The sequence below is a fragment of the Elgaria multicarinata genome, chromosome 5 (genome assembly GCF_023053635.1).
Source record: "Elgaria multicarinata webbii isolate HBS135686 ecotype San Diego chromosome 5, rElgMul1.1.pri, whole genome shotgun sequence".
Classification (NCBI taxonomy): domain Eukaryota; kingdom Metazoa; phylum Chordata; class Lepidosauria; order Squamata; family Anguidae; genus Elgaria; species Elgaria multicarinata.
Window position 1 is genome coordinate 107,979,951 of NC_086175.1, and position 12,517 is coordinate 107,992,467.

The 12,517-nt window shown below is 39.2% G+C and overlaps 1 protein-coding gene across 2 annotated transcripts in view; it reads left to right on the forward strand.

The window, feature by feature from the left end:
- Positions 1 to 12,517, forward strand: part of STARD13 (StAR related lipid transfer domain containing 13) — a 161,847-nt gene that overhangs the window by 23,945 nt on the left and 125,385 nt on the right. The window contains exon 1 of one of the 2 annotated variants that reach the window (XM_063126968.1): positions 9,908 to 10,179. The exons of the other annotated variant lie outside the window; for it this stretch is intronic. Within the exon in view, the coding sequence (XP_062983038.1) occupies positions 10,011 to 10,179 (169 nt within the window). The 5' untranslated portion in view covers positions 9,908 to 10,010. Of the gene's footprint in view, positions 1 to 9,907; positions 10,180 to 12,517 lie in introns of those variants that run through there. 2 annotated transcript variants of the gene reach the window in all.

A 12,517-nucleotide genomic window follows, 5' to 3' on the forward strand; every position in this document is an offset into this window, starting at 1 on the left:
CTGCAGAGCTGCAATTCTATATATGTTTCCCAGGTAGCAAGCCCCACTGATTATTTAGTTCAATCCTGAATAAACATGCATATGATTGCCTTTTAATTTAACTATATGGCCTCATTATAAGGTCAGTGTTTTACACTTTAAATGTTATATTATGTATAGCTTTTTATTACATATAAGTACTAGGTTTATGGATTGTGGAATAAAAATCAGGTTGCTTGCTTGTTAATCCTGTGACAAGAGAGCCATTCTTCCTTCTGGCTGCACTTATGAACCACAGTCCCCTATCCAACCTGACATCTCAGGGTAAATCTGCCTTTAAAAAAATATTAAATGTGACTTGATCAGGTCATTAATGCTTTTAATATCAAGAGAAATATTTTATAGCATCATTATCCTCTAAAGCTGCAGATCTTAAAATGCAGGCAGATAATCCCTGATATTCGAAATAGAGGGGAGAGTGAGTGGATGCATCATTTAGAAGGCTGCTCTGCCAAACTGAGGATTGTGTGTGGGGTGTCTTTGAGCTTTACTTTCGTCTGTAAAAAAAAATTTCCCTTACTATTTTTACAAGCTCCCCATCAAGGCAGTTTACACAGAGCAGCTGTCTTGCCTCTAAAGCACATCAGGATTTCTCTGGCTTTCAAAGTTCTGCTGTGTTTTAAGAACTTTATTGTGCCGTTTCTTTCTGCCTCTCCATCGGATTGAAATCCTTTATAAAGTATTTCCCACCATAAAAAATAGAGTCCTGGAGCATCAAGAAAGAAAGAATATCCTTGTGTAAGGGGAAAAAAATTGTAAGCAGCATTCAGAATTAGGTTTCTTCTTTCTGTAAATCTCCTGCTGGTGTTTTCTCAAGAGACTTATAGCATGGTGATGCCAGCCATCTATGCAGTGCCTATGCTCCATTTACCAAGGACAGTGCCTATTTTCTGGAACCTGTCCTTGATAAGTCACTATTTTTGTCTGCGAGGAGTGCCTTGTTAACATTTTGTTTGTTCCAATTGCCATTCTCCAGAGGTCAACTCGCTGCATATGGCCACCTTGCCCAACCTGGTGTTCTCCAATGTGTTTGCCTACAGCTCTCAAATCATTAGTGAAGGCAGTAGTTGTCAAAGTCAAATTAAACAAATAGTGTCAAGGCACACAACTACTAATATGAATTAGGGGTATTCAATTCTTATTCATATGTATCAATTCTTAAATTACTGTTTTCATATATATCATCACTATGACAGTGAGAAAAAGTAATACAATTTTTATTACAAAGCTGAAATAGCTAAGTAAAATATATATGAAATATGAAACATTAAACAGATTAAAAGGTTAATTACATATCTTCAGTGTTAACGAAACATCAAACAGATTTCAAAGTCAAATGGGTACGGATTCCAAAGTTAAATGGATATCTTCAAAGTTAAACAGGTATACGGTATATTTTCACGTGTTTCGCAAATAGCTTCTCAGTAAGACATTGTTTAACAACACATCTGGAGGATGCCAGGTTGGGTAAGTATGTCCTAGGTCTCTTGAACTTAAACAGCTGAGCGGAGGGAATTGGATACCTTTTGGCTCCTAATGTGCTCCCAAAGATATGCTTGTGCATGAGCACATGAGCATGCATGGCAGGAAGTGCACAGCCTGCCATTTGGTCGCTCTTGAGGCTCATCTTGAACTGTTGATAGCAGGTAGTAGACTATTGCTTTTGTCTGGCATATCTTTAAACCGAAAAACAAATACCTTCTTGTCTTTTAAAACATTACTGGACTGGGTATTGCATGGGTGGCCACATGCTCTACTTTATAGAGGACAGTCCTCTGTTTGAAGGACTGTCCAGTTCAAGACCAGTTGAAAGATAAAAGAACCGTAAGAAGCCAGGAGAGCAAGAGCCTTGACTAGATGACTCGGTCCCCTATTCACAGTCTTCCCCACTATGGTGAGATGCGCTGTTTTTCTATTGAACTTATTGTTATTATTTATAAATTAGCAGATGCAGATGTTATGCAAATGTGTGTCCTCTTTTGTCCACTTTTGTTTTGTCATGCTTTCCCTCCTTTTTGGCATTGCATAAGTGGCCACCTTAATATTGCAGAATAAATTAATACAGCTGACAGCCTTCAATGTCATGTAACGGGGCTGGTGGGGCTTGTATAGTAATCTTTGCTATAAGACCTTATCTGGCATGTGCTTATTTTCATCTATGAAATATTGTGAGGGCATGACAGAAACAACCCCAAAGCATCACCTTACGGGCTCTTGCAAGCAACCTGGGAAACTCCGATTCTACTGTATTCCCCCCTCATCCCTCACACATACATATAGAGCAATTTAAAAAAATAAAATACAATTTTAGATCTCCTAATTGCAGATGTGAACTTGGGAAATGTTACAGCAGAAATGCTAAAGGATAATAACCAAGAAGGAAACTGCTAAGCATCTTGGCCCAACACTGAATTCTGGGGCTCCTTGCTCTGACCCTTTGCCTGTCAGTCATCCTAATGTCCTATTTACAAATGGGGAGAGCAATCCTATGGCTTCTAGAGAGCGTCTGGGGAGACATAAGATAGTTTGGATCCCTAGATCCAAGGTCAAAGACAGCGGTCCGACCTCGGACCCAAGAGTCTGAGCTCCCTGTCCCCTCCTCCTTGCAGCTGGCATGGAGAGAACCGTCCTGGCTGCCTCTTCAAGGTCACAAAGATGACCTCCGAGGGAAAGAAAGGGGGTGGTTCTGTGGGCAGAGAGGACTGGGGAGGCTGGGGTAGGAAGAATCTTCCAGCCTCCCCAGCCTCCTTCCCCCCCTCCCGTTCCGTAGAGCTCCAGCTAGACACGCAAAACAGACTGTCTAGTAAAAATGCACCCCTGTACTCCTCTTGCTCTACGTAGGATGCTTGACAGCCTCTGAGTTTGGAGGCTGATGAGCACCCCAATACGATTGCACCCTAACAGAAGTAAAACAATTCCTTTAATCCTAGCCATCAGAAATGCAGAGCCCTGAAATGCAATTATATCTTGGCTTGCTTTGTAAAAAGGTACAACGAGTGAGCCTAACAAAACAGAAGAGAAGTAGTATTAAGGGAACGACTGTGCAAGTTCCATAAATTATTTTCAAAAACAGCTTCCACATAAAAAACCAACATCAGGATCATCTGTGGTGTTGCTTTGAACATCCTACTTTTTTCTTTTAGCTCTAGCCTAAATGTAGAGTAGGAATTTATTTATTTGTTTATTTATTTACAATATTTGTATACCGCTCCCCATTCAGAATTTCGGAGAGGTGGACAAAATAAAATAGAATAAAAACAGAGTTTTATTATACCAATATGCTGTAACACTGCTGGTTGTAATTTATTGTATTTCCCATATGGGAACAAGCCTTATACTTTAGTTGTCACTTTCCATCATAGGAATTTGTTGTGGCTTCTTAAGAAGAGCTGTTGCACTTTACGCAAGGTAAAATGAAATCATAAGGAGAAACTTCGATGCAAAAAAAAAGTACCAGAGTCAGGAACTGAACAGGGGTCTGCTACCTACCACTGGACTTTGAAATCTTCTTAAATTTGTACATTAAATAGATGAGAAGTAATTTTAAAGTTTCAATGAAGCCTTTGATCCCATCAGTGTTTTTAGAAAAGCAATGCAAAAGCCAAAGTCCAACCACATAAAACTATCAATATTGAATATGCTCTGGGGCATTAATTAACTTTGTAATATAATCATGACAACTTAAACTAATGTAACATCTTTCATGCAATGTATCTCTGGCCCAAGGTGATTTGTAGAACTTGGTAGATTCCAGTAAATTAAAGAAAAACTGTAATGAGGTGGTAGTTGCAAGGAATGCTACACATCAAACAGTTACTATTTCTCTCTGTGTTCATATAGTTTAAATAGTTTAAAATTAATATATAGCAATTGCTCGATCCTGCTACTTTTATAACAAGAGACAGAATAGTACAGGGTGTAGAATATTTTGATGTCACTGGTGCATTTGAAGGAAGGTGGTCATAGCCCACTTCCACGTGAATATGAATTTGGGCTGCAATCCTGTGCTCACTTACCTGGAAGTAAAGCCCTATTGAACTCAGCGGGACTTTTGAGTAGACATGTATAGGATCACACTGTTAGAAAGCAATCCTACGGTTCCTGGGAGAGTGTCCCAGGGAACATAGGATTGCTCAGAGCACCACCTCACAAAACCATAGACATTGCTATGACCTTGATCTCTTGTAGGTGACTCTTGAGTTCTGATATCTCCCTCTCCCCACCCACCCCTTCTTGGCTGCTGCAAAACCATATTGACTGCTTCCCAAGGTCACAAACACAGCCTTGGGGAGCGCTCCAGGGGGAGGGGGGATGCTGGGATACGAGAAATCCCATGGCCTCTACAGCGCCTCCCCAGCCCCTGGTAGTGTGCCTTCTCTAGATGGGTTCAAAGGACTGCATAGAGGAAAACTTCGTAAAAGAACGGAGAGGCCAAAATGGCCTCCGTTACTCCTCCCACCTTGCCGGCGGTAACTTCACAGGGCAAAGTCTACTCAGAACCCTCCGTGATTGGAGGCTTCCTTCTGACACATTTAAGCAGTGGCAATTTCGGTGTGGTGAAGGTACAGTTGCGCGCCTCTTAACTGGACAACCATCTGTCAGGTATGCTTTAAGGTGGACTTCTGCATTGAGCAGGCGGTTGGACTCGATGGCCTTATAGGCCCCTTCCAACTCTACTATTCTATGATTCTAATTAATTTTAACTTTGCCATTTTAAATTTGTATTTCTGCACTGCTGCTGATTTTATCCTGGTTGTGTTTTTATATTGTATTTTATATCATGCTTTTATACTGTTTGTTTTATACTTTGAATGGTTTTAATTTTTGCGAACCGCCCAGACAGCTTCGGCTAGCAGGCAGTATAAAAATGCAATAAATAAATAAATAAATTCCCTCCACTACACACGTACCATTACCTGTGATGATCCTAAACATCATAATTCTTCCTTCTCAAACATGATAGTGATGGGGAAACTAATGTGAATCAGACTTTTGCACACACAAGCTTTTGTGTGGATCGTTTCTTTAGTACACGGTGGAGGGGAGAGTTATAGATCTGTTTCTCCATCACATGAAGACATCTGCTGCTTGGGTAAGTGTATGAACTGGTCATAGTCCTCTAGCAGGGAATCAAGTAACTTTATAAAAAAAAATTCTAACATTTTGGATTGCTGCTCTTTATGTCTTTGTTTCAGTGTGTATTTGGACTCGAATCATGATAGGTTTTCTAGCAGAAGCCTCGGCATAACTATGAATTAGGTGTTTGTTTAAGATTAGGCCAAATCCCAAACTCTGAATCAAACTGAGTTTATGTCAACCGGTTCAGGAGATGTATGAATAGAAGAAAAGCTCAGAACTGAATCTGAACACACTTGAAGATTTGGGATAGAAGAAAAGCTCAGAACTAAATCTGAACACACTTGAAGATTTGGGATTTGGAGGGACAAAAGGGACCTCATCCACACGGCTGATTTAGTGGAAAGCATCAGCACATCAGGGTCATTTGCAACAGATGACACTGTAGCCAATCTGCAGCAACCCCACAGCTTTCCTCTGGAAAAGGCACACTTCCGGGAAGTCATTTTCCTTCTGTTGCTGTGTGCCTCTTCTCCCTGCATTAAATCTTGGGCATGCCTATTGCTGTGACCTGGCAGTGACCTGGTCAAAGAGTGGGGCCAACCCTTCCCCCATAATCCCCATTTTCAATAGGGCATTTTTGGACACAGGCTCCTTCCCATTTAGCACTACTTCCCATTCACAAGCATTCACAATAGCGCAGTTACTGCTTTCCCCATTCACATTATGTAGCCTGTTTTTCCCATTCAGAAAATCGCAGTAGCGCTGTATTGGGCACTCACAATAGAGCATTAGCTGCTTTACCCGTTCAGATTATGTAGCCTGTTTTTCCCATCAAGGTGTGTGGATAGGGCTGGGAAGAAGCTTCTCTCATTTGCTTAGCACCTACAGGATTGATGATGTTCAGTTCTACTCTGCCCACCCAACCCTGAAGTATGGGAGTTTCAAGTACTTTGTGACCCGTGAAAGTGGGGTTTTAGGTACTGTACACTGTGCTTTTCTTGCTTCGTGTGCATGTGACGGATCAAAGATATTTCATGAATATCTGGATATAACCAGAAAATGCTTCTCATTCTGATTCTATGTAGAGTGTCAGCAACTGATACATATCTCCCCAAGTTCTCCTTATAAGAAAAACACCAGAGGAGGCAGAAGTGGCATGGAGAGGCGTGGGTATAATTTTGTGACTGGCAGCTCTAGCTTCTATTCACAGGGAAGGCATTTACCAAGGCTCTCCAACCCCAGTGCTTTGGGGAAGGGATGTTGAAGTAATATATCACAGTACTAATTCAGGTTTCAGTGTTATTTGCTAGTTCTCTGTCCCAGGAGCAGGAACATTAACAGAGGGTTGGTGGAGTCAGTGAGACCTGGGGAGGTATAGCATTTGGATGCTTGCTTGGAAATGGCTAGATGTTCAAATCCTTCTGCTTCTGCCACTGTATACTCCACAGCCATCATCCATCCCTGTCCTATTGCAGTGTCTTTGACTTTGGTGCCAATTAAGCAGAAAACAAAGGAGACTTAAACTGTTTTTCATTCATCATAATTCCCTAGCCCCTGAACCTATCTCTCTGATATTTTGCAGGTTTCTTGCCTAGGGACACCTCTGTGTCATATGCCATTTAATTTATTTGAACACTTATAAATGATTAAAACAATTCCCCCAATTAATCAAGTGGTAGATTTTTTTAAAATGCAACTACTCATAAAAAGTGCAGATGGCAAGTGTCATCTTAACAGAGCCTAGAGAGGCATTCCCTGTTGTCTATCACACAGGAGGGAATGCCCTTCTGGGATACTGCTAGCTATGACAAATGCACATATGCATTATGTAAAAACGATGACAGCATGATTTTGGCTTCACAGGTATTAAATTCACACATTTCAAATTTAATTCACTCAGATTTCTTGTAATTTAGTAGTATGACATTCATTGCCTTAATAGCTCTCCATGATTGTTTAGCCCATATAAGACCTTTGCAGGTGTTCCCCTCAAATTATTTTAGTAGTATGAAGCGGGGGGGAGTGAAGCTGCACCTGCTGCACCCCCTTCAATGGCACGTCTAAGCATTCCACCCCATGATTTGGAAATCTCTGGCCAGCCTGTTTCTCTATATTAGTGTAAGTCCTCTGCAGCTCTGTGATAAATGTATATCTTAAGTGAGTTCAGTGTAAACAGTATGATAGTCTTTATGTGTCTTTTTCCAACTTTTTCTGGGAAAAATCTAACAAACAGCTCTGCAGGCATGAAGCAAGCCACACTGAAAACTCTAATCATCCTCCAGGTCCTGCATAACTATTTTGACTTTTACAAAATAAGCTTGCACATACGACAGGCAATAAGCCAAAATGATCACTATTATATCAACCAGTGTATATAAAATAATGCTCTCTGGAGATAGCAGCTCATAGTATTAAGCCTAAAGGTATCAGGTTGCCTCTGCTATGACACAGAAGTTCGTTCCAGGTTCAGATCACAACATTCTTTAATCCTGAAGCTGCAAAATGCAAGACAAGGCTTTGTTGGCTTTGGATAGTAACAAGGATGGAAGAATGTGGAAGTTTACCCACTAGAAATGGATTTGAATTAGCTCCAGAGGTGCAAGGCATGATGTTGTACTTGTAACTCTTCTAGTGATAACTGTGGTAGCTACAAATTGGAACCCTGGGAATGTAGGTAATGTTGATTGGGCTATTAGGAAGGCATATACTGTGGAATAGCAATTTCTCCTATGAGCCTGGATGATTGATCGTTTGATCGACTTGGGTTCATTTCAGTTTTACTGAAATTCACCAAAACAGAACCGCAGATTGAAACATGTGCAGCAATTGTGTATTGATATTTGGAGGGGGGGGGGCAGAAGTATGTGATTTCTAAATTCAAATTTGATCCTTTGAGAGCTGTATATTAGTAATTTCATCTGTATTGACTAGCAAATGACAAGGGTATATACAAGCAAATTAAGGCTTGTATTTTATATCTTGGTTTTATACTGTTGTTTTATACTTTGAATGGTTTTAATTTTTTTGAACTGCCCAGAGAGTTTTGGCTATTGGGCGGTATAGAAATGCAATAAATAAATAAATAAATAAATAAATAATAGTTGCAGTTCTTAAATTATAAATTTGCTCCTGCAGTAGTCATGTTTCTATCCTATCTATCTATCTATCTATCTTATATATAGAATTTTCATCCTGCCCTTTCACGATGAACAGTCTCAACACAGTTTACAGGGTTAAAAATACAATAAAAGCATAGTATGAAAATAGTAAATCTCTAGAGGTAAGATCAGCAAGCCAACAGATAAAAACAATCAAAACAATTAAAAGGATCTGACATATCATTAAGGCATGAGAAAACAGGTCTTGCTTTGTCTGCTACCTAAAGATAATAACCATGGCTCTTGGTGAATATGCCAAGGTAGTGGGTTCCAAAATTTGGGTGCCACCACAGAAAAAGTCTTCTTTACATCCATCTGACATGTAATGATGTGATGTTGAATAAATATAGGTTTGGGTATAGCTTTTTCATTATATTGCCGATGAAGCTTTACTTACTCTTTTTCTCTGTGTCAGATTTTTCATATATTACAAAAGATGGATCCTTTTGTAAACTATTTTGGCTTGCTATAAAATTGAAAATGTCACATTGGAGACCTATGTAGCATATGGTAAAGATATTTTGTAAAAATTGAGTGGATGATAGCTTTGACAGTGTGAAATGAGCAGATAATAACTTAGACAATAGGACAGGAGACAAAACCAAAACTGGCAATGTGAACGCTCATTATTGGAATATTTAAAATTATAGGTGCCTGATAACTTTTTGTATACAGATATATACAGTAGGTTCTCTAGATACAAGAATATCTAAAAATATATAGAGTATGCAATATACTGCATGCTATCTATGCTATTTCTGATATATATATATATATATATATATATATATATATTTATAATCATATACAAATTTAAAACTATTATTAAACAGAGTGGATTTGTGCAACCCTTTTCACGTTGTTGGTTGATTTGTATTTTGGTTTTGGGGGTGATCATCATCCAGTAAAAATCATTTTTAAAAAGATTCAATTTTCATGGTGATTAGGTACTAAATGCACATAAGACTTTCCTGCAAGATCAAGTCACACATGGATCATCACAATGAGTGATTGCAAATCATCATCATCATCGTCATCATCATCATCCTTTGCCAGGAGAATTCATAATAATCCATCCCTTTTTTAATAACGCTTTAAGGAATTATTCAATTTCAATTTTACTTCCACTGCTATTAATGTTGCTAAAAAGGATCATTTGTTCTGCTTTAGATAGTATTTTCTAAAATACAGTTTTGGCTCTCTGTATTCTGAAGTTTTTTTTAAAAAAAGCTTCAGTATTATTTGGAGGAAATGCTTGTATTCTCCAAAGAGAGAAGAGAGGATCCTGTACCTAAGCGATTCTTCTCACTTAAGATGTTGTAGCATGAAATCTCTCTCTCTCTCTCTCTCTCCCCCCCTTCAGACTCTCCTATCACAGCACACCAATGCTTAGTCAGCTCCGAGGCATGTCATTTGTATTTGCTTTCAGTGTTATGTACGGCTGCAAATGCTTGAATAGCCTTCACTTTCCTCTGCTAGGCACGCTGTGTACTTTCATTCTTTACTTTGACTGATTGGTCTTTTCCGATCACGTGAGGGGACTTGGAATCTTGAATTGTAGCTTTTGGCACACCTCTCTCTCTCTCTCTCTCCCTCTCCCTCCCTCCCTCTTTTTAAAAAGTGCTTGCTCTTTTCAGCTCCTTTAGGCTTCTTGCCTCTTTTCTCTCAGAGCTTTGATTAGATTCAGGAATTGCCACCCAGGAGACTGTGGTGACAATTTTTAAAGGGGCAGAGATGTTTAGGCAGGTGTCCAGCGCTTCAACTTCGGGCTGCTACTGTGTGAATACCATGTCAGCAGAAGGCCAAGAGATGTACTTGCGATTTGATCAAACGGCAAGACGCGCTCCATACAGGATAAGTAGGATTCTAGCACGCCATCAGCTCCTGACTAAAATTCAACAAGGTGAGTCACCGGCTGCTTTAGGCGCTTAACCAACTCCTTGCCAAAAGAATGCCTTCAGGTCCATTTTCTTGGCCTTAAAAATATTTGAACGGGATTTCAGATTGTGCTGTTTGCCTGGTGTTATGCCTGACACTTTAAAAAATACCTTGAATGTCAGTATTCGGCATTCAGTTTAGTTATCCATCCACATGCAAATGCAGAGCAGCGTAATGTGTGGAAAAAAGTACTTAGCTCCACAGCCACTTAATCATAAACTTTAACATTCCATACTGGCTTCATTCATCTTCTTAGGCTGCTTAATTTACATTGCTCCATTTACCATTCTGCTACATCTAAATCTGAACGGCGTACTCCAAACTGGACTGTTTTTATATACTATGAAGGAGCTCTTGTGCTGTAAGTACTGGAGGAAAAGCAAGTATGACAGGATGTCTCCCATGTGCACACAAAGTAACTGCTGACTTTTTTTTTAAAAAAAAATCCATTCATAGACTCCCTCCTTCCCCACCTCCACTTTCAATAATTTAGAGCAGGTAACAAAATAGATGACTCCGTGTCCCCAAAGGGCTCACAAAATAGATTATGTCAGATATGCCATTTTCTGGAAGTTTATAGGCCTATGCCTGCAATCTCTTTAGGCATATCAGCTTCTTCCTCTTTTTCTATAAAACATGGGGGAGAAATGATCACTCTCCAAACATATAGTTTCGTGGGTGGGTGGGTGGGTGTACTTTTAATCAAAGTGGATTTTAAAAACCCCACACGGAAAAATGAAACACATAAAAGAGTAACAAACAGTTTTGAATCTGTCAATAGTTAAATGGTAAATCAATAGAGAGTAGCCTGTGCTATGCATTTCCTACTTGTTTGCTGCTTTCCTATATACAATGTCCTTAACGGGTATTTCTGGCTCATTTCAATGCGCTCATAGCACCTGTATTGCATACAGTAAATCAACTGACTGGCAATATCAGTTGCCAATCATGAGGAATTTATGCTTTTCTAGATGACCACTGTAATTGGTTATACGTGCTGTATGGAGTTCACTGGAAATTTTGTCCAGATACACAAGCATAGGGTTGTATGTCTAAATGATGATCTCTCCTTTGTTGCTGTTGAACGCTGGGTAAAGGATATGTTGATGGAAATCGTATCACATTTATAAAGGAACAATACATATTTCAACAAGCTTTTGATGAATGAGATTATTTCCTTGGCAATCAGGCAAGCTCTTTTGTTTGCAACATGGTTTCAGGAACCGGTGATGTTTGGAGGATACTGGTCCTAGCTGTGGCTCTGATTTCAGGAAGGATATTAAGTCATGCCATATACCTTGTGTACAATCTTGATTGAAAGAAAAAGGGCAACATTTTCCCATTGGGTTTATTTAAAAAAACAAAGTATGCACAGAATTCAGTGCTGTTTAATGTAAGCATACATTTCCAGGTGATCTTATAGGAAAAAACAATTTCAAAAACTTCAAGAGTGTATCTATCTGAGGCCTACATAAAATCATGTAATGAGGCCTTAGAATCCTTTTTAAGCATCTGCCTATAATTAGTTTGAGAGCACTGTGTTTTTGTACATCCAAATTGAAATGCTGAAAAAGTTGGGCTTTATTCTTCTCCTTCAAAGACCCATCACGTTTTCAAAGAATTCGGAAATCAAATATATAATGCAGTTCTTATTGTGTTAGCGAGGGAGAATATAAGGATTTGAAGCTGCTGAAAATCTTTGCTCAGTTTCTGAGCCCTTTTCTCATCAGCCATTGTGCAACTGATAGGGTCAAGTAAGGGGGCCTTTCGGTTGCAGTGTCTAAATTATGGAACAGCCTTCCAAGCAATATTTAGTCTTTGTCCACTTTTAAGTGGTCTCTAAAGACTATATTTCAGCCACCATTTTGAATTAGGATCCCTAGTTGACATACTTTTATTGGCTATTCCCAGTGCGTTTTATTATGTTGTACTACTGCCATTGGGGATTTCTTGCTGTTGTTCTTGGAATGTGTTATAGCTTGTTTTTATATTTGAAAATGCCATTTGGCATAGAAAGATAGGACATAAATACCATACATAAATATTTGTATTCTATGGCAAATTTCCTAAAAGTCTGAAGCAATAATATATTGTCCAAACCAATTAGATATATGCAAATTTTCTCAATCTGGAAAACATTATTAGGAATTTGATGTATTTTGAAGTTGTGTATATAGGCCTGTGACCCTAAGCACACTCTAAGCCATTACTGACATCACTGCACTTGGAGAACTGAGATGTGTGGGCGAAACTACTCTCTAGTGGAGACCACTTTAAATGGCCCTTTCCCTCTGCCATAACTG